Source organism: Pongo pygmaeus, chromosome X (assembly GCF_028885625.2).
Source record: "Pongo pygmaeus isolate AG05252 chromosome X, NHGRI_mPonPyg2-v2.0_pri, whole genome shotgun sequence".
NCBI classification, from domain to species: Eukaryota; Metazoa; Chordata; class Mammalia; order Primates; family Hominidae; genus Pongo; species Pongo pygmaeus.
Genome location: NC_072396.2, coordinates 15,339,748 through 15,363,321, shown reverse-complemented (window position 1 = coordinate 15,363,321; position 23,574 = coordinate 15,339,748). Strand labels below are relative to the sequence as shown.

The 23,574-nt window shown below is 37.7% G+C and overlaps 1 protein-coding gene across 2 annotated transcripts in view; it reads right to left on the bottom strand.

Moving 5' to 3' along the window:
* The window catches only part of MOSPD2 (motile sperm domain containing 2), a 49,730-nt gene extending 26,405 nt beyond the window's left edge, over nucleotides 1–23,325 (bottom strand). The window contains exons 1-4 of one of the 2 annotated variants that reach the window (XM_054472024.2): nucleotides 22,845–23,325; nucleotides 22,624–22,693; nucleotides 2,869–3,024; nucleotides 348–434 (exon numbers count right to left, since the gene is read on the bottom strand). In XM_054472024.2, coding sequence (XP_054327999.1) covers nucleotides 348–434; nucleotides 2,869–3,024; nucleotides 22,624–22,693; nucleotides 22,845–22,853 — 322 coding nt within the window. In that variant the 5' untranslated portion in view covers nucleotides 22,854–23,325. The remainder of the gene's footprint in view (nucleotides 1–347; nucleotides 435–2,868; nucleotides 3,025–22,623; nucleotides 22,694–22,844) is intronic. The other variant, XM_054472025.2, reaches the window with a different exon arrangement.
* Between the last annotated feature and the right edge of the window lie 249 nt (nucleotides 23,326–23,574).

Below are 23,574 nucleotides of genomic sequence, written 5' to 3'. Positions count from 1 at the left end.
AACCTTTAGCGACTATCAAAAAAATTCTCCATAAAAATACTAAGATGAGTTTTAATATCACAGTCAGATTAAAAAGAAGATAATGACTCTGAATTAAATAACTTTGTTTATGCTGTAGGATGCAGCATTTATTTTTTGCCTTTATTGCCTACTTTATTATAATGCAAACAATATGCACAGCTACTAAGTATCTAACACTCTGTAAAAATGGTCCTGCCAATCCCTCATTGCAGAAGACTTGAGGAGTGCTACAGATGGAGAAAGTTCTGCCAATTCTTAATTCAGTTGACATAGATATCTCAATCTCAAAATCTTGAAAAGTCAGAACATAAATTAAATTTACTTACACAATTTGTTACCTTCTTTGTCATAACCATGGAGATAAATAACACCAATTTCCAATAACCATCTGGGAATGGAGGATTCATTAAGGTCTAAAAAGTGGTAAGCTTTGATCAGTAGTTGTAATTTAGGGGTTTAAAAATAAAACTCATAATGTAAAGATATAATGTTATGTAGTAGTTCTGATCTTTAAAAATGATATAATGTACCCAAACATTCAAAAAGAAAATCTCTGGCAATATAAAGTGGTGTTTCCTACCAAGCAAACAAACTAAATAATGACACAGGTGACCAAAATGGACAAACTCCATTTCCCTTGACAGGTCATTATTTATATGGATACATTTCCACATTTTGATTGTTTCACATAATGACTTGCAAACAAATATCACTATCAGAGTTTCCAGAGAACATTCTAGTAAATATCCACATTGCAGCCTCAGAATTAGTAGAAAAAAATCACTTCGGTTTCTTTAGTAAAATGGTATTTTTCTATTAGGTTCATGCAAAAGTAACTGTGGTATCTGCAGTTAAACATAATGGCAAACGCTGCAATTACTTTTGCACCAATCTAATACGAAGTTTGTTATCTAGTAGACTTTAATGCATTTAAAAACCTTTAGGAAAGTGGAAAATACGTCAAGAAAAATGGCCAGGCATGGTGACTCATGTAATCCCAGCACTTTGGGAGGCCAACACGGGAGTATCATTTGAGGCCAGGAGTTTGAGACCAGCCTGGGCAACACAGTGAGACAACCTCTCTACAAAGATAAAAATATAAAAATTAGACCGGGTGCGGTGGCTCACGCCTGTAATCCCAGCACTTTGGGAGGCCGAGAAGGGTGGATCACGAGGTCAGGAGATTGAGACCATCCTGGCTAACATGGTGAAACCCTGTCTCTGCTAAAAATACAAAAAATTAGCCAGGCTTGGTGGTGGGCGCCTGTAGTCCCAGCTACTTGGAAGGCTGAGGCAGGAGAATGGCGTGAACTCAGGAGGCAGAGCTTGTAGTGAGCCGAGATCACGCCATGCACTCCAGCCTGAGCGACAGAGCAAGACTCAGTCTCAAAAAAAAAAAAAAAAAAAAAAAAAAAAATCAATAAATAAAAATTAGCCAGGCATGGTGTCACATGCCTGTCGTCCCAGCTACTCAGGAGGCTGAGGTGGGAGGCTCATCTGAGCCCAGACATTGAAGGCTGCAATGAGCTATGATCACAACACTGCATTCCAGCCTAGGTGACAGAGCAAGACCCTGCCTCAAAATAAAATGAAGGAAAGAAAAGAGAAGATAAGAAAAGAAAACAAAAAATGTGAGAACTTGAACTTCAGCAGGAGGAACAAACAGAGTACCTCTCCAGTTTTTGGGGAGGCTAAGGACCAACATAGCAAGGCAGCAAATGCTAATGCTTTTGTTTCATTCACCAGCAGTACCTTAAGACCTTTCAAAGATTTATCTTTCCCCATCCCCTTTTACCATATCTCTGCTATTTTTCACCAGAAAATAGCAATTCTGTGTAAGAAAACAAACATTGTTGAGTTTAAATATTTATTCGGTATTTAAATCGTTTAAAAATATCAGATTTATATTTCTTTCTTTGGTTAATAAATGCTTCACTGCTGAAATTACCTACAGTTGTTAAATTTCCAATCACATTATTTTTTTACTAATCCCCTTTTCAGGGATTCCTTCTGCAAGCATGAAGAGTGAGGAGAGTATCTGCTCTGGATTTATGGTTGACTATTTTGTGTTAAGTCTTCAGATTGAAGTCACTTCAGAGGTTATAATCCTCAAGGACAGAAAATTCTGCTTTATGCCTAACTGAAATCAGAAGTTATGCCAGTTTCTTCTTGTTCAATTTTTTGGAGGAGAGAACTAACAGGTCTTCATATACTTGAAGACCATTATAAAACTCCAAGACTTGAAACTCCCACTTTTGGAAAAAAATTCTATCTAGTAGCAGACTTACAAATTAACAACTTAAGGCTGCATGTACCCCAAAATATGTACATCTACTATGTACCCACAAAAATAAAAACAATATAAAGAGAAGACTGTGATAGGCTTCCTTGGGGATAAGCTTGCATTTTTGGGGTGACTCTCATTCATTTAACAATTCTATATGGTGTACCTATTAACCTATTAGCACAAGGAACTGTGGGGATAGAGAAAGGCATAGGCAACAACTGAGAAAAATGGACAGTATCTCCTTATTTCTAGGCCTAGTAGCAAAGATAGTCTTGCTATTGCTTAATGGTACTGAATTAAACACAGATTAGGAAACTCTGCTGTGAATGAAGAATCTGAGTGTGATTCTGCTCTCTGGTGATCTGATTTCCTTATGAATGATCCCACTTAAAAGACTTATAAGCTGTTCCTTTGAAAGTATTACTGGGTCTTTATAAATAATTATATTCTGGTGTTTATGATGACTGCTAGGAATATGTGCAAATACATGATTAGATAAATGTAAAACAATGCCATTTATACAGGATATATTACAGTCAAGGTTAAATTGAACAGCTTACCGTTGACAGAAATTTCTTTCCTCCACTGAAAACTCTCATCGAGCATCTTCAGTGTTTCATCTACAATATTATGTCTCCAAGATAAGTAACTTTCAACCCAGTTATCATCTTGTTGTAGCCTTTCAACATCACGTGCATCATATTTATCTGACTTATCTAGGGAAAAAACAGTAATAAACATCCAAGTCAGATTAATTCTGCAGTGAAAAATAACCACTAATGGCAAAGGAGAAGAAAGACTTTGAAGACAAAGTTAAGCTATTTGAGGATAGACTCAGGGACGTAGTTCAGATAAAAGTGCCATTTAAAAGACTGATGGTGCTATTGTTTGGATATGGTTTGCTTGGTTCCCCCAAGTCTCTTGTTGAAATCTGATGCCCAGTGTTGGAGGTGGGGCCTGGTGGGAGGTGTTTGGGTCATGGGGAGGACCCCTCAAGAGTGGTTTGGTGTCATTCTCATGACAACGACTGAATTCTTGCTCTTAGTTCCCGCACGAACTGATTGTTGAAAAGAGCCTGGCACCTCCTCCTTTCTTGCCTTTTCTCTCACCATGTGATGCCTGCTTTCCTTCATCTTACGTCATGAGTGGAATCTTCCTGAGGTCCTGACCAGAAGCAGATACTGACACCATACTTCTTGTATAGCCTGCAGAACCATGGGCCAAATAAACCTCTTTTCTTTATAAATCACTCAGCCTCACGTATTCCTTTATAGCAACACAAATGGACTAAGACTGATGGAATTTCCAAGTGTGAGGAGAATACAGTTATCTAAAGACTGCAGGTTTAAGTAAGCCACTACAGATGTTAAAAATTACACCAGAGTAAAATATTTGGTACAGCCCTCTCTAAAACTATATACCAACATCTGGGAAGATAAATTATGTTATCTGAACTTGAAATTCTTAAGTCAATGAAAAATGAAGGAATTTCATATGTAAAGAAATAACTAAGTTGTACTTTAAAAAGACATTTGTTTGGCAAGTGTCATTAAAAAAAAATTAAGTAGGCCAGGCGTGGTGGCTCATGCCTGTAATCCCAGCACTTTGGGAGGCTGAGGCGGGCGGATCACCTGAGGTCAGGAATTTGAACCAGCCTGGGCAACATGGAGAAACCCCGTCTCTACTAAAAATACAAAAATTAGCCCGGCATGGTGGCGCACCCTGTAGTCCCAGCTACCCGGGTGGCTGAGGCAAGAGAATCATTTGAACCCGGGAGGTGGAGGTTGCAGTGAGCTGAGATCGTGCCACTGCACTCCAGCCTGGGTGACAGAGTGAGATTCTGTCTAAAAAAATAAATAAATAAATAAAATTAAATACAAAAATAAAGACAAACAAAGAAAAAACAACAACAATAAAAAACAGTAAAAAAAAATTAACTAAGTACCTATGGAAAACTGATCATGTATGCCATATTACGGTATTTACTATTTTCAGACTCGGGCCAACACATTTTCAATAATTTCTTGGAATAATTATTTCTAATAACAATAATTTCTCATCAGTTGCTCACACACACACTATATTCCCACTAACTTGCATAGCAGACATTCCTCCTTCTTTGCCCTGCTTTATTATTCTGTAACTGAACTTTCCTTGTCTCTGCACATCCAAATGCTACCATTCTGCAAGTCTCCTTTCAAATGCTCCCTTTTCCATAAAATTTTCCCTGAGTCCAGAAGTATTAGGTTGGTGCAAAAGCAATTACTTTTATGGAACTTGAACTAAGCTTTTCTTAAGGTGCTTACCACTTTTACCTTGAAATACAGTTACTAGCACGGAAGACATATTTCCCAAATAGACAGTAGAGACAGATAGTCTATACATCTGAGCATCCTCCAAAGCAGATTACAGTAGTGCCAATGAAAAGGCCTTCCATAAACATCTGTTGATGGAATCTATTCCTTCTCATTTTTTTCTCAGTTAGTCATACCCTCCTAAGGTTCATACAAAAAACAAAACAAAACAAAACAAAGCAAAACAACTTCAGGAAATTCCCTGGCTCCTTTATTTCCTTTTCTTCTGCATCTAGTTAGTTGCAGGTTTTATGGATCCTATCTCTTCTTGATTTGCACTGCCTTATTTCAGGCCCTCAGAGATAATAGCTGAAAGGCCAGGAAAATACAGAATGCATTCAGAGAATTGTCTTCTTTGAGTCTCAATTTCCTTATCTTTAAGCTATTTTATATACTCACAATGCTGTGTGAGGATCGGATGAAAAAGTATATATTTAAAGCACTAATTTTATATATTTAAAGCACTAAATTTAGTGGAAATTTAAAGCACTATAAAATATAAGAAGAGGCCATAAATCATGCATTTGTAAGAGTGCTGCTTTGGATATGGCTTTTAATAGCTGGGTTGTATTTTTCTAATCTATAAAATGAGTGGTTCTGTGGTAGGTAATCTTAGAGATTGTTGTTTAGCTCTGCTATTTGAAAATTCATCAGTATTCAAAGCACATTTTTTACAATTTTTTTCAAGTAAAAAGTGTGGCCTATGAAACAGGTGACTAATTCAGCTGGCAACTCAAACATACTTAGCATGCAGAAGTGTTTTATGCACACTTCCCGATTTTGTCACACAGAACATTGAAAGGACATGTACTCAAGGGTCAAAACTTAATACAATTTACTGTTTTATCAGGGACTTTCTAAAATAAAATTGTCTCTTTTTTTTTAAACTAAGAGTGCTGACAATGAGGACTACAATGACTACCTGCCTTGATTTGGGCGAAGCAGCCAGTACTGATTACACACCATTGTTTCTGTGTAATCAGTGCAAATGTAAAGAAAGTGAAAAAGTCAAATGATATCTTAGCATTATTATGAAAATAGTTTTGACCTCATAGCTTTCTGAGTCTTGGGCATCCCCTAGGGTCCCCAGATATATTCTAAAAACCAATTACTTAGAACAATATATGGCAAGTGGTAAAAACTCAGTAAATAGTAGCCATATTAAGAAGAATAAAACACTATTGTTGTTGTTGTCATTTTTTACCACCACTGCTAGTACCATCACTAGGGAATACCATAAACAAATGAATGCCCATTACTAAGAAATTTAAAGCCCACGGCTCTTTGATAGCTTTCAGCAATGTTGATCTTTGAAATTAGAAATCCCCATTTATATTAAAATGATTTTTATTAATGTTCTTACATATAACATGCTAGTTGTTGACCATTTACCCCTAGACAAATAGAAATGAAATCAGAGTAGGGGAAAGAAAAGAGAAGACAAAGATTTGACAGCTAGGCACATGGGGGTTGGGGGAGAGAGGCAGGAGAAAAGTAGAGGCAGAAGAGGACAGAGGACAATGGGATAGAGGAGAGGGTTGAGGGGGAAGAGAGGGGGAAAGACGAATAGAATGAGACACAGAGAAAAGAAAGGTGAGGGAGGTAAAAATAGAAGAGGCAGAGAAAGAAACAGAATAAACTGAGCATTGAAGGTAAGAAAAACATAGCCTAGAAGCACAAGGCCAAGGGTGATAAATAATTGTGCTTATATCAACACAATTTGCTGCTTTCACACACAGCCCTCAGACAACTGAGCCCTCAAGAGATTGGAAATTTCAGAAAACCAGTCCTTGGGTAAGTTCAGATGTGCTATGGTTTGAAGCAAGCCTCTCCTAAATTCAGGTGTTGCCAATGTGACAGGATTAAGAGTAGGGCCTTTAAGAGGTGATTAGGCCATAAGGGTTCCTCCCTCATGAATGGCATTAAGGCCCTTATAAAAGAGGCTTCATGCGGCAGTGTCCTCCTCTTGCCCTTCCACTTGCTGTCACAGGAGGACACAGCAAGAAGGCCCTTACTAGACACCAAGTACTGGCACCTTGATCGGAGACTTCCCAGCCTCCAAAACTGAGAAAATAAATTTCTGTTCTTTATAAATTACCCTGTTCTGTTCTTTATAAATCACTTAGCCTCAGGTATTCCTTTATAGCAAGACAAACGGACTAAGACTGATGAAATTTCAGGTATTTTGTTACAGCATCACAAAATGGACTAAGACAAGATGTTACAGAAAGATGCTAAAGATGTATACCCAAAAGGTTATCTAAAGATACAAAAACACACATGCATGCACACAAACACACACACACCCCTAGGACATTTTTTTGAAAAACTTTACCTATCAACAATTAAAGTGTAGAGATGAGGGTGAGAAGGTGTATTATTCAGGGTTCTCTAGAGGGACAGAACTAATAGGATAGATATATATATTTACTCGGTTAGTCTGTTTTCATAATGGCTGCTGATAAAGACATACCTGAGACTGGAAAGAAAAAGAGGTTTAATGGACTTACAGTTCCACATGGCTAGGGAGGCCTCACAATCATGGCAGAAGGCAAGGAGGAGCAAGTCATGTCTTACATGGATGGTGGCAAGCAAAGAGAGAGGTTGTGCAGGGAAACTCCCATTTTTAAAACCACCAGATCTCGTGAGACTCATTCACTATCATGAGAACAGCGCAGGAAAGACCTGCCCCCATAATTCAATCACCTCCCACCAGGTTTCTCCCACAACACATGGGAATTGTGGGAGTTATAATTCAAGATGAGATTTGGGTGGGGAGAGAGCCAAACCATATCAGAAGGGTTCAGTTTTATAAAAAGGTGTGTGTGTGTGTGTGTGTGTGTGTGTGTGTGTATTCTCCCAATACTTGTCCTCATACACGGATGATACCTTGTCTCATAATACCAGTGAAAACCACATCAAAAACAACATTAATTCCAAGTGGTAGATTTTTAAGCCTCATCTCTGTATTTCTTTAAAATAGCTAATTTCAGCCAATCCTTCATGAAGAAACCTTCTTAATGAAGTATCAGCACCCTATGGTTCATTGGCCCTTTCTACTATTTATTTGTTCTAATATGAATTTTGCTCTGTAAATTGTTCTTCTATTTATACAAGTGTATTACCACCAAATAAATTGTAAAGTCCATAATTTGGCAGAGAAAGAACTAAAGGTACATGACAATGGTGATATGTCTCTAGGAACATACAGTATTAAATGTTCTAAGGCAAAGACGACCTGTCTCATCTTTTCTCGTCTCTCCATACACATGCATATGTGTGTGTTCTTTCTCACTCACTGTTTCTCTCTCACACACAATTTTTTAAATAAAAAAATAATATTTTTTAAAAATTGTGTTGTAAGATAAAGAAACTATAGTTCTTACTTGTAAAATAGCAAACTTTATTATGAACTTTTCTTTTTTTCTCTTGCATTTGTTGGCCAGTGATGTTACCAACAGGTCAGAAACTGTGTTTTAAGGCTAACAATGTGAGAAAATTTCTGGCCACATTCAGGATATAGAGTAGAATGATGGACTTGGAAGACCCATGCCACTATGTATAGTGAAGCTAAGCAAGTCACTCTAGGCTTTCTATTCTTCTCTGTAAAATGAAAATGAGGTCTGTCTACCTACAGTCTCAGAAAGATCAAGAACACTGAAAAACTTAAACACTGTACAAATGAATTTCCATCAACATACAATAGAATGCTAACTATGAAAAGAAGACTAAATTCAAATTTACCTATTAGTTAACCAGTAAGGAAAATCTTGGAAGTATATTGTTATTACAAATGTGCCTAAATTTCAGATAAAGGTTGAAAAAATATAGAAGTATTCTAATAATGAAAACTAGAGAACAGTTAATGTTCCAAAGCAGCAAACATATAACTCTAGATCATTATAGTAGTTTAAAACATCTTAGGATCTCTTATTTCTCCATGACTCTGAGCATAGATCCACTGAAAGTCCTTCTGGGGCATTAAGAGAGCATTTGTATCGGATGGACTATTTCTATTAGCTGGACCTCGTAAATGTCAGTAATGGGTGTGATCAAGACAAAAGAACAAAATATTCCTTCAAGATTATTCTCTGCTAGTTGGCCACAACCTATTCTGAATCTCCACTTTCTTGTGAAACTGGTGAGACTGAGACAGGTAATCTTTTACAGCAGGATTAAGCCATTGGTCTATAGCAGTGATTCTTCAACTTCAGCACATATCAGAATGATTAGGAAGGCTTATTAAAACCGGGATTACTGGGCCCCACCCCTAGACTGTCTAATTCTGGGTGGGATCTGACAATTGGTATTTGTAACCAGTTCCTACATACTGCTGATGCTGCTGGTCAGGGACCACACTTTGAGAACTGTTGTTCTACTGCAGGAGCTGGCAAACTTATTCTGTATAGGCCCAGATGGCAAATATCTAAGACTCTGAGGGCCATATTATATTATTATTATATTCTCTGTTGCTGATTTTTCTCTCTCTCTCTCGCGTGTGTGTGTGTGCGTGTGTGTGTGTGTGTGTGTGTAACAACCCTTTAAAAGGCTTGGCTCAAGGGTCATACAAAAACAGGACTTTGCTGATCTCTGGTCTATTGTAAAAACGGGAGGTGCTTTCTGCTTCAGTTCTTATCCTTCAAGAGCTGGATTCCTTAGTACACTTGAACAAGCAAAGCTAAACTTTCAAAACTGTTCTCCAGGTCCTCATCAGTCACCAGCCAGTTATCCAGGTTAATTAGATATAATGGACCTTGGTCTATTCCTGTATATTACAGACTCTGCCTCAAGGTCTTGGCATAAGCCCACTATCTATAATCATTCACTTGGCTCATTTTGGTCAAATGGGAGGATGTAAAGCCAATTTCATCAAAACTAATAGGATAATAGTAAGAGTCAGTCATTTTGAGAGGAGCTCCTCAAAAAGGGGATGGCATGAGAGGAGTGGGACTGATGCTGTCTCTTCTACTAAGCTCCATGAGGTCAGGGACTTTGAAAAGTCACACCCTGCTCCCTCCAACTCTGCCCAACACACAGTAAGTACATGCTAAATCTTTGTTACTGAATGATTAGCCATGTACAAGTCTATCCCCTAGTAGATCTTGAGTTCATTGAGGATCCAGAACTTCACTAATAAACTGTTTTATTTCCTTCCCTTTTGAAAAGTTAAAAATTACAGAATAGAAAATAATGTTAACAAATATTTATGTAGCTGTAACCCAAAATTAACAAATATTAAGTTATTCGCTTCAGTTTTTTTTTAATAAAAGGACTAGAATGTCATAGATAAAGCTGAAGTTACCCTTGATCTTCCCATAAAAGCCTTGCATTTCTTTGCTAGATTAGGCAGTTTAGAGGATTTTGTATTGTTATCATAAGCCTATGACAAGATTGGCAAACTTTATACCTCATATTTTCCTGCCACATTCATAACTAAGTTATCCTATATAATGTAGTTATTGAAATAATAGCATAAATCATTGTCTTTTTCCTGACTTTATAGGAATTATTCTAAAGTTCCCCAATTAAACATGACATTTGCTGTAGGTTTTTAGAAGATACACTTAACTTTAAGTACTCTAGAATTTCCATTGTGATGTCCTCTTTAACCCATGGGTTATTTAGCAGAAGAATTACACACATTGCTGAGAAGTTGGTAATCCATGGATTATTTAGAGGTATGTTATTCTAGTTTCCTATCATATGACATGTTTTTAAGTACCTATTATTGTGACTTCTGATGTAGTTGCTTAATAATGTATGGGCATGGTCTGTATGATGTAGCTTCTTTGGAATTTTCTGAGACCCCCTTTATGACTTAGTATGTGGCGAATGTTTGCAAAAACTCTGAAAGTACAAATATATATTCAAAAAGTATATATTCTCTACTAGATGGGCAGGAGAGTCTATATACTCATATACATACACACACACATATATATCTATAATCAAATTTGCTCATTGTAGTGTTAAAATCTTCTAAATCTTAAATATTTCTTGCCTGCTAGTTCTATTTCTGAAAGAGGGTTGTTAAAATCATTCAACACGTTTGTAGATTTCTTGAGTTCCCCTTATGATTCTGGGTGCTTTTTGCTTTGAGTATTTTAAGGTTATATGGTTAGGTAGTTTTTTATGTTGTTAGTTCCTAGGTGTTATACCCTTTTACGGTTCCTTTTATCACAAATAGTATCTCTTTTTATATGTATTAATGTCTTTCACCCTAAGTAACATTTTACCTAAAGTACTGCTGAAACAACATTACTTTCGGTTAATATTTGTTTTGTATATCTTTTTCCATCTATTTTCAACCTTTCTACATTAATTTATTTTAGATTAGTCTCTTTTAGACTGCATGCAGTTAAGATCTTTAAAAATTTAATCTGATATCTAATATGTAGAAATCAGTTTATATTTATAGTAACTATTGATAAAGTTGGGATTATTTCTGCTGCCTTCCTCTGTGTTTTCTGGTAACCATGCTGCTTTTTTTCTCCTTTTCTGCTTCTTCCTGGAGAGGACTTTTCCTCCATTCCCCTTTTCATTCCTCCACTGGTGTGGAAGTCAAACATTTTATTTCTGTCTTTCAATGATTACCCTTATTTTAAGTATTCACATTGAAAACAACAAAATCTGCAGTTAGTATCTCTATCCTCATTCTGAAAGTTCCTTGTAATACTTTACCTCCATTTCTTCTGCTCTTATTATTATTTCTGCTTTTTCTTACTATCCACAGTTAGATTTTTTATTTACTAATTTGCCTGCCCATTTCTTTGCTTTTCTTACTTCTTGCATCCCTCTGCTTCCTTTGGTGTACTATTTACTTACTAGTGAAGTAGATGAGTAGTTTTTTTTTTTTTTTTCAGCAATGGTCAATCTTTGCATGCCTAAAAAGTTTTACCTTCACTTTTGAATAAATGTTCTAAGTGAGCAGTTATTTCCCTCAGCACTTTCAGAAAATTATTTCACTGTTTCCTGGCAATACTGTTACTGATGAGAAATCAAGTATCAGTCTGATTTTTGTTTCTTTGTCGATAATGTGTCATTTCTCTTTGGGTTGTTAGATTTTCTCTGTCCTTGGTGTTTTTTGGTTTCACTAAAATAAGCGTTGAGATTAATTTCTTTTTCTCTATGATGCTCAGATTTTCTTATGGTTCTTTAATCTGAGGATTTGATATCTTTTATAAATTCTGGATAACTGTCAATTATTATTTCTTCTAATAGCACACTTTTTTTCCTTCCGGAAGTTTGATTAAATGTATATTGGGTTTCTCATGCCTTTTACTTTTCCTTACACATTTTTATCTGTTTTCTTCCTCCAATGATCTGGGTATAGAGTAAGTACTTGTAGAAAAACTTTAAAATAGTCTATGAATGTCCTATGTCAGTTGTAAATATATAGCAGTATAATGGGTAAAGTAAAGCTTCTGCAAATCATGGCTCAGCTAGTAAGTACTAGTATCTAATATCAAAGAAAATTCTACACACATATGCCAAATCTTTATAGTCACTACAAGTCCAGCTTAAACTAGTTTTGATTGAAATGTAGCAAATTTTTGTCCTCCTATTCCTTGCAAAATGGCTGCAGGAAGAAAAAATCCTTTAGGAATTTCTGTGAGCACTACTCAATCTCCTAGAGATCTTATCAAACCAAAATTCTTGTTAGAGGGTAAATTTTCAGTAATGAAAAACATTCATATGATAGAGTACTACTATCAAGAGCACACAGTAGATTTGGTAAACAGACCACTCCTCTCATGCAAGCTTTCCAAATGACAATGACTAAAAACAAACTGACATCTTAGAAATGACAGTATTCTAGTAACAGACTCTTTTTTTTTTTTTTTTGTGAGATGGAGTCTCACTCTGTTGCCCAGGCTGGAGTTCAGTGGCACGATCTCGGCTCACTGCAACCTCCGCCTCCCGGGTTCAAGCAATTCTCTGCCTCAGCCTCCCGGGTAGCTGGGATTACAGGCACCCGCCACCACGACTGGCTAATTTTTGTATTTTTAGTAGAGACGGGGTTTCACCATCTTGGCCAGGCTGGTCTTGAACTTCTGACCTTGTGATCCACCCGCCTTGGCCTCCCAAAGTGCTGGGATTCCAGGTGTGAGCCATCACGCCCAGCACCTAGTAACAGACTCTTTCGAGCTGCACATTTCCCTAACCATTCAGAATGAGGATATATGAAGAACAGGTATAAACAACTTAAAGAGATGAGTAAAAAAAAAAAAAGAAAAAAAAAGAATATTCACCAGGCATTGCAAAAAGTCATTACTGAAAAGAAACATTAAAAAATAAATAGGTTTACCAAATTTGGTCTCCAATGTGAAGTTACAATCTGATATTCTCCAAAGCCGTCTTGATATTTTTAGATACGTAATAAGGACAAAAATTGGTAACTTTTTAAAAAATTAATTTAATTGACAAAAATTACATTTATGGTATACAACATGATGTTTATATATTGTGGAATAGCAAAATCAAGCTAACTGACATGCATTACTTCACATACTTATTTTTGTACTGCGAACACTTAAAATTTACACTCAGCAATTTTTTTTTCTTTTATTATTATTATTATTATTATACTTTAGGTTTTATGGTACACGTGCGCAATGTGCAGGTAAGTTACATATGTATACATGTGCCATGCTGGTGTGCTGCACCCACCAACTCGTCATCTAGCATTAGGTATATCTCCCAATGCTATCCCTCCCCCCTCCCCCCACCCCACAACAGTCCCCAGAGTGTGATGTTCCCCTTCCTGTGTCCATGTGTTCTCATTGTTCAATTCCCACCTATGAGTGAGAATATGCGGTGTTTGGTTTTTTGTTCTTGCGATAGTTTACTGAGAATGATGATTTCCAATTTCATCCATGTCCCTACAAAGGACGTGAACTCATCATTTTTTATGGCTGCATAGTATTCCATGGTGTATATGTGCCACATTTTCTTAATCCAGTCTATCATTGTTGGACATTTGGGTTGGTTCCAAGTCTTTGCTATTGTGAATAATGCCGCAATAAACATACGTGTGCATGTGTCTTTATAGCAGCATGATTTATAGTCCTTTGGGTATATACCCAGTAATGGGATGGCTGGGTCGAATGGAATTTCTAGTTCTAGATCCCTGAGGAATCGCCACACTGACTTCCACAAGGGTTGAACTAGTTTACAGTCCCACCAACAGTGTAAAAGTGTTCCTATTTCTCCACATCCTCTCCAGCACCTGTTGTTTCCTGACTTTTTAATGATTGCCATTCTATGCAATACATTGTATTTACTATAGTCTCCATGTTGTACAATGTATCTCTGGAACTTATTCCTCCTGTCTGACTGAAATTTTGTTTCCTTTGATTCATATCTCTTGAATCTCCTGCCTCAACCCTCACCCCTCCAGCCCCTGGTAACTGACATTCTATTCACTACTTGTGTGAGTTCAACGTTAAAAATCTAAAACATTAACATTTATGTGAGATCATGTGGTATTTGTCTTTCTGGGCCTGGTTTATTTCACTTATTTCACTTAACATGTCCTCCAAGTTCACCCAAATTGCTACAAATGATAGGCTTTCCTTCTTTTTAAAAGGCTGAATAGTATTCCACTGTATACATATACCACATTCTTTTCTTTTTTTTTTTTTTTTATTATGCTGCACCCATTAACTCGTCATTTACATTAGGTATATCTCCTAATGCTATCCCTCCCCCCTTCCCCCACCCTGTGTCCAAGTGTTCTCATTGTTCATTTCCCACCTATGAGTGAGAACATGTGGTGTTTGGTTTTCTGTCCTTGCGATAGTTTGCTCAGAATGATGGTTTCCAGCTTCATCCATGTCCCTACAAAGGACATGAACTCATCCTTTTTTATGGTTGCATATATACCACATTTTCTTTATCCATTCATCTGATAACCTCTTAAGATCTTTTCCTCTTATTCTGATGATGACAACTTTAAAAAGGTTGATCTTGAAAATGTTAATGATGGAGCAGAATTTAAGCAAATCCAAGCGTGTCTGTTTATTTATCAATCTTTCAAAGGCTTCCTCACTTGGAAATAATAATAACTCATTACCTATGAGCACTAATCTCTGATTACCTGCCACATGCTAGCCTAAAAGAGCCAGGTATTGCAGATGCAAAGATGAGTGGAGCCTGAGCTGGTCCCTGAGTGGTTCATAGTCTAGACACGTAGGCGAACTCTCCAGTAGTATAGTTACATTTTAAATGTCATTTTCCTTTCAAGAAAGAGTAATCAATAAGGACAATCCCTGTTATATGTTCCCTTTACTCTACAGGAGTTTCTTCCATTTACTGCTTATCTTCCTGTCCTTGAAATTCTCCTTTTTTTGTTATCTACAATAATAAAGTTTCCTGGTTCTCCTACTTCTCTAACCACTTTGTCTCCTTCAGCCTAACAAAATGAAGGCATTCCTCAAAGCTAATTGCTTAATTAAAAAAAAAAGGACAAAATAAAGGTATTTTCAAGACCAAGAAAGTTTACTACCAACAGATCCCACCAGGAGAAATCTAAAGGTTATACTTTAGATGAAACAATAATGACCCACGATACAAGATCTGAAACTCAGGAAGAAAGGGTAAATCAAAATAGTAGTAAATATATGGTAAGTAAACAAACACTGATATATAAAACAACAATAATAAATTGGGGGAGTGGTGAATTTGGGGAATCAGGTTGTGCTAAACAATGAACATATCTTATAGGGAATAGAAAAGAGGAAACACTCACTCTGAAGCTTAGATAATCTTGATGTCAATATTGCACAAGAAAAACACTAGAAAGGAAAATTATAGGCCAATTCAAGAATACAAATGTAAAATTCTTAAACTATTAGTAAACTGAATTTAGCAATTTATTTTAAAAACCTTATCAATATAATCTACCATATTAACACAGTAAAGGAGAAAAACCAAATGAAAATGTCATCAAATACAATAAATGTGTGCAACAGATGAAGAAACTGCATTTGGTAAAACTTAATCATCAATCATGATGGGAACTAAACAAAACAAACAAAAAACCCAAACTAGCAAACCAAAAGTGGAAGAAAATGTCTTCACTTTGATAAAGGGTATATACAAAGATCATACTTAATGGTGACATGTTCAGAGCCATCTTTCTATCATCAGGAATAAGATAAGTAGGCTATTATCACTGGTTCTATTCAACAGTGTTCTAAAAATTCCAGCCAATGTAGTAAAGGAAAAGCATTGAAAGATTTAAGAATTGGAAAGTTAGAAAGAAAACAATACTTCAAGGTGGTTATTATGTACATAAAAAAATCCCAGGTAAATTATCAGAATTTATAAGAGTAAATTCAATATTAATGGAAAAAAGTCATATATATTTCCCATAAACCAGCAACCATCATTCAGAAAATATATATTAAGACATACCATTTAAATAACAACAACAAAAATAAAACACATACAGTATGTGGGAAGAAACACAACAAAAGATTGTGTTAACCACTATAAGGAAAATGATAAATCTTTCAATAAGGAAGACTTTAGCAGATACAAATATATACCAGGTTCTTGGATAAAAAGACTCAACCATGATAATGTCAACTTCCATGAAATTATATTCTGATTTAACATAATACCACTGAAATCCCAACAAAAGTGGTTTTTGTTTTGTTTTGCAGAAACATGATAAGCTGATTCTAAAGTTTACATGGAAGAAATAAGGGCCAAGAAGAGTTGGAAGGAGTAATTTTCACAGAAGCAGAAACCAAAGGTCCCATAAAGGTATGAAAAAAAAAAAAGCTCAATCTCACTGGTATTCAAAGACATTAAAACCACAATGAGATCTCCCAACATACCCATCAGTTGGGCAATTTTTTTTTTTTTTAAGTTACAGTGCCTATTTTTAGGATGTAGAAAAACAAGGATGCCCAAATACTGCTGGTTAAAATGAAAACTAGTACAATCACTTTGGCAAACAGTTCAGCATTACCTACTGAAGTTGAACGTGAAACAATGTGCCTATTCTACCACCTACTCATTTTACTGGTGGAAACAAACCCTAGAGCAGCAGTTCTCAAACGTTTTGGTCTCAGGACACCTTTTACACTCTTAAAAACAATTGCGGATCCCCCAAAAGTTTCTTTGTTGATATGGGTTATATTTATTGCTAGTTACTGTATTAGGTATGAAAATTGAGAAAAAGAATTAGACATGAGAACATAAAGCACACAGTCTATCAGCCATCAGAACAATGTCATCATCACATGCCACCCAGCCTCTGGAAAATGCCACCATATGCTTGTGAGAGGATGAAGGTGAAAAAGGAAAATGGTAGTTTAGTATTATGAAAATAGTTTTAACCTCTCAAACTCCTTGCAACGTCTCAAGGAACCCCAGTTCTTGAACCAACTTTGAGAACCACTGCCCAAGAGAAATTCTTGCATGTGTGCACCAGACATGTATAAGGATGTTCACAGCTATACTGTACATGACACAAAAACCTAGAAACAACCCCAAACCCATTAATTGATATATTTATTCTATGAACTACTACATAGCCATAAAAAGGAATAAATTAGTCATATCTGACAATATAACTGAATTTTGAGCAACAGAAGCAAATCATGAAAAAATATATTCAGCTTTAATATAAAGTTCAAAAAGAGACAAAACCTAATGAAGTATTGGTGAGGAATATGTCATAGGCTGTAAATCTAATGAGAAGTAAGAGAATGAGTAACACCAAAGCAGAAAACTGTTCCCTGAATAGCAGGCATGGGGATATACAGGAGGCTTCTAAGGTACTGGGAGGCTCTAGTTCTTTGGCTGAGTAGTCAGCACATGCGTGTTTATTTTATTCACGTTTTATACATTTTGTACATAAACAGAATTCCAAAACTCAAAATTAAAAAATAGTAAACCGTTGGCACACCAACATGGTGCATGTATACATATGTAACAAACCTGCACGTTGTGCACATGTACCCTAGAACTTAAAGTATAATAAAAAAAGAAGAAAAAAAAATAGTAAACCAAAACAAAACAAAAATTAAAAGACTAGAAAGTCACTTTTAATGGCAAAAACCACAATTACTTTCGCATCAACCTATTAACTTAATAGCCATAGAAGAAACCACAAAGGAATGGGTAATTTTGAATATATTCAAAAACTGAAAAAAAGTAAAAGTGACATAAACAAGAAAAGCCCAGACCAATATTAAAAGTCATACTAATAAAAAAATGTTTAAACTACAAATGGATGTAAATGCATGAAAATAATTTACCCTTATTAGCAATCAAAAGCAAACTAAAACAACCATCAGTTAAGAAATAACAACACTAAATATGAGTAAGGGTGTGGTAAGACTAACACTCTCCTACAAGCCGGCAGGAATGAATATTGGTGCAACTTCCATGGAGGAAGTTTAGCATGTATGAGCAAAGGCCTGAAAAATATGAACACTCTTAAAACCAATAATTCAATTTCTGAACATGAATCTTAAGGAAATAATCTCAACAACTGCACAAAAAACTGTATTAAATGAAACTGGAAAGAATCTAAATGTCCACAAAGGGACTATCTAAGACAAAAGATAAGAAAACTATCTTTTATTTATAGAACCAAATATTAAATGGCAATATACAATGTTGCTTACTTCATAAATACAGAGAAATAAAATCATGTCAATAAAAATGTATTTTACAACACACAAAATTATATACAGAATTTTTTTTTTTTTTGAGATGGAGTCTTGCTCTGTTGCTCAGGCTGGAGTGCAGTGGTGCGATCTCCGCTCACTGCAAGCTCCACCTCCTGGGTTCACACCATTCTCCTGCCTCAGCCTCCCGAGTAGCTGGGACTACAGGCGCCCGCCACCATGCCCGGCTAATTTTTTTTTTATTTTTAGTGGAGACGGGGTTTCACCGTGTTCGCCAGGATGGTCTCAATCTCCTGACCTCATAATCCACCAGCCTTGGCCTCCCAAAGTGCTGGGATTAGAGGCGTGAGCCACCGTGCCTAGCCCAGAATAGTCTTCTAACTTTGTTTTCTTAAGTGTATAGAAAAAAGACTGTAGGCCGGGCGTGGTGGCTCATGCCTGTAATCCCAGCACTTTGGGAGGCCGAGGTAGGCGATCACCTGAGGTCGGGAGTTCGAGACTAGCCTGACCAACATGGAGAAACCCCATCTCTACTAAAAATACAAAATTAGCTGGGCATGGTGGCACATGCCTGTAATCCCAGCTACTCAGGAGGCTGAGGTAGGACAATCGCTTGAACCCGGGAGGCAGAGGTTGCGGTGAGCCAAGATCACGCCATTGCGCTCCAGCCTGGGCAACAAGAGCAAACCTCCGTCTCAAAAAAAAAAAAAAAAAAAGAGAAAAGACTGTAAACAATGTATCCACTGTTATGACACTTATCTCTGAATGGTAAGTTTATGGGGGTTTCTTCAGATATTTTTGGTATGACCCAAATTAATTGAAATGAATTCAGATACTTGTAACGCCAGACAACAAACCTAATTACAAAACACACAAACCTCTCAATGTCTCTCCATATTAACTAAAGTACAAACACATGACTTTGGTGCCCAAGGCTCTCTACACTATATTCCCACTGTATTTAGCCATGTGTGCTTACCCTCCTTAAGGTTATCAAAGTAGACTTCCTATTGCTTCTGAACATGCCCCATACCTTTTGACCTCAGTGCCTCAGTTCAGACTATTCAATCTGCCTGGATCACCTTCTCTACCTGGCTGAGTTCTACCATCTTCCAAAGTTCATGAGAAACACCATCTTTTTAATGAATTTTTTTCTAACTGTGCTAAACTAGTCACCCCAGCCAGATGTTATTTCTCTCTTTGACTTTTACAGAAAATATTTCAGCACCATTACTCTTAATACAATTTGCCTTAATTTTAATAGCGATCTCTGTTTTAATGCCTCTACTAGGTTATAGTAGTTTGAGAAGGGGCTCTACCCTTCCTCCGCTCTTTCTCTAATACTGATACACTGCTTCCCAGAATTAGGCATATAATGAGTACTTAAGGAACTTAATAAATTATTGTCACAAGAGATTAGTCTCTTTCCTTGGGCATGAGAAAGAGGAAGAAAGAATGGGAAACATTTCTCATTTGAGACTCAGCATGGAATTTCTCAGAAACAATAAGGAAAAAAGTACCATAATTAGGGGCTAATATTTCATTCTTTTTGCCAGCTAAAAATCTATCCATAATTGTAACTTAGTTTCTATGGACACAAAAATGTGCTTGGGATTCCTAAGAACCTACCTCCAAAAGCATTTCTGGAATACAGTTTGTGCTTGAAGTGACACACTTGCAGAAAATAAATATTTTCCTTTAGGAAAAACATCAACTTTGCTTAAGTCTGCCTTAAGCCTCTTCTGAAACAAAATATTGTTAATGACAATAGAAAGGGTGAAAGAAAAAGAAGGAAAGTGAATGTTCTAAACACCTGAGTTAATTTCTAAAAGCAAATTCTAAGGGGAAAACACAGGCAAATTAAACAAACAAACAAACAAAACACCCCTTTTATTATCACTTTCCAATTCTACCTTTATCTGTTGTCATATTCCAGGAAACAACTGAAACCTTAAGGTAAGAAGGTCTTCAAAGGCTTCTATTTTCTTTTTCCATGCAAATCTTTAAAATTGGACCAATCTTCTTATGTATATATTTAAGTATTGCTATATTCATTCAGTAAGTATATATTGAGAACTGTGCTGGGCATACAGAGGTAAGTAAGACACACAAGGCCTCTGCTCTCAATGTCTATAGGCTGCTACAGAACCCATGTACATTCTACTGAAGGAAATGAAAAACACACAAACCAATGAACAAGATAATTACAGATTACGATAAGGGCTGTAAAGCAGAGAAAATAAACAAGATGGAGACATTTAATAATCAGTGAAGGCCTCTCAGATACATTTAAACACTGACGAGAAAAAAGGACCAAGCCATGCGCAATACCTGGGTAAAATCTTCCCAGGCAAAGAGAAGTGGAAAAGTCCAAAATGGAAATAGCCTCATTCTGTTTGAGGAACACAAGGCAGTGTGGCTAGTCGTGGTTTTTCAAACCGGGGGTCACATTTTAAATTGTGATGTTAAGTTTGTGGGTAATTGCATTTTTTAAAAGGAAGTCGAATAGAAAAAATATATCCAGAGTCACATGTTTTCAGAAGTATTCTTTAATGAAATTTTGCTTCAGTTATGTGAGTATGCACGTGTTTGTCCTGGGTTGCAACATATAACACGTATCTTACTTTGAACGGTGGTCAAATCTGCACTAAGCAAGCAGAGTAGTAACAGATGAGGATGGGGGGTGGGGGGCTGGCAAGAGCCAGATCACACATGGCCTTGAATTACAGGCCACCATAAAGAAGTGGGATTTTATTCTAAACGCAGTTGGAAAGGCACTGAAGGTTTCAAGCTGGAGAGTGACATGATCTAACTTGACATCATGGTATTGCCAAAAGATTACTGTAGTGAAAATCAGAAGACATGAGCACTAGTCCTGGCCTAGCCAATAACATCAGGGATTTTGAGCAAATCTCTTAATCTCTCTAGACCTCACTTTCTTCATTTTAAAAATGAGGAGGCTGCCCCAAGATGACCTTTAAGATCTTGTTTATTGCCTAATTTCTGCCTGTATTCTGCTTCCTCCCTTGGGCATAAATAAATGACTATTGGGGTGTTACTAGCTCATTAGGTCGAATTCTGAGTTACTTCTTAAAATATAAACCATGTATTAACAGCTATAATAGTTACATTTCTGTAGAAAGCAATTGAAGAAGGATCTCTTTATTGGAACCAGCTATATTATTAGAAATGGGAACTCTGGGTGAAAAGTGAATCAAGTGCTTTTGCAACTCTCTGGAACAAAGTTTGGGGTGTGAAGAAAATTGGCAAGGAGATATGAAAAGATTTACTGACAAGTATTTGGAACCGATTTCCATATTTTTTCTATGTCATCAACTGATGTATAATCTAGGATGGTTTAAAGTTGCAGGGAACCTCTGCTGAGTACTAGTCAAGATGTAGAAGCTTAACTCCTTTCACAGTAACCAAAATGACAACTGAGGCAAAATATTCACTGAGAGTCTACTATGTTAAGACATGCTAGATGGTTTGATATATGTTTTTTAAAAAAATTTAATCCTACTAACTTTATTATTTGCACTTCACAGATATGAAAACGGGCTCAGAATAGACAAGCTATTTAGTGGCAGGGTCAGGATTATAATCAATCTTAAGGTAGGCAACATATAAATCCTTATTTAATTCCATATTTACAATAAGTTATTCCATATGTTTTACAAAATTACTGTACAAGTATTAAATATTCAGTTAAGTATCTGACAACTCAAGTATCTGTGACAGCTGGACACAGAGTGTTCAACCAATAAATCAATTCTGGACTCATAGGTACTTTGCAAGATACAGTTTGGGATAAGTACTTGTTCCAGCATTGGAGGGCCTATTCTGTGGGTAGCACGCTGGGTTGTATGAAAGCCAAATCAAACAAAATATCCAAGGAATTTGTATACTCAATTAAGTACACATCAATAGTACTATGGCAGTTTCCAGGTACATTTTCTTTAGTGTTGCTGGTGAAAGGCCAGCAGTGGAACCGTGGACTGGACAATGTCACCCGTGTTGTGGGCCTAACAAGTATCCCGCAAGTTCCATAAACACGAGGGTATGCTAAAAACTTAACCGATTTCCAACTTACATTAACCCTTTAAAGGGAGCATGGGACACACCACTTGACCATTTGAAGCAGTGCACACGGCTTGTCATGGAGAGGAAAACCTTTGAGACGTGGCCAGCATCATTCCTGTGAGGGTCGAAAGGGTCCCTAACACCTCCCACAAATACACTCACAAACACTCCAGCAAAGTTGGGAATGCTCACTGCACACCTTCCTTAACACCCGGAACAGAGTACCCACCTGTCACATACTCCGCTTCGAACCTCCGCCGGGTCTCAGAGATGAGCTTGGCTTTATTCTGGGCGTGATTCTGGATGGGAGACACGACGGGACCTTAGATACTACTTGCATCAACCCGCTTACCCTCAACCCAGCCCACCTGCACACCGGCGCTCGGTCCCCGGGCCTCAGAGGCGGCTTCCGGGTCCGGGGGGCCAGCGGCAGTGCAATAGGCTCCTCACCTCGGCCATGATCACGGTCGTGGATGTGATTGCGGTTGTCGCCGTCGCCCGTTCTACCGTCGCCAACCGAGTATCTCATCACCCGGCAGTCCCGCCCAGAGGTAGACAGAGAAGGGTGGGAGGGGGAGGCGGTCGCGTGACACCGGAAGGCGGACAGAAGCGCCGCCGCACCGCCCAATCCAATGCGGACGCCTGGGTCTGGAGGCGGGACCAGGCCCTCAGCCTAGGTCCCATTCGATTTTCGTCTGGCCTCGCCCCGCGACATCCCCCGCACTGCGGTCCCGCCCCCGCCAGCCGCGAGATCGCCGGCGCTTCCCCCGCGGAGCTCCGCCCTAGAGAGCTCGCTGGCTCTCTGCTTTCACAACACTCCCCAGGGCCCCGCCTCCTCAGCCTCCCTCGGCAACAGTCTCCTGGCTGACTTCTAGGCTCCGCCTCCTCTGCGTTCGACGCACCCTCCGCCCGGCCTCCCAGGATGCAGCGCGCTGGCGGGAGGTTTGGAGCCGATGGATACTGTATCCGCGTGGGGCCTCCGGTATGTTGCAGCTGCGTTGAGGTTGGATGGGGCTGGCGAGTCTTCCCTTCCCGGTACTTAGCAGAGGGGGCGATGGGGCTGGATTTCCTCCCCTTGTCCCCGCATTGCGGGAGAGAGGGAAGGAAGCGGGCATCCCGAGACCTGGGTCTGTCATTCCTTGGAATGATAATTGGATTTTAAGTGCTACATTCGCTTGAA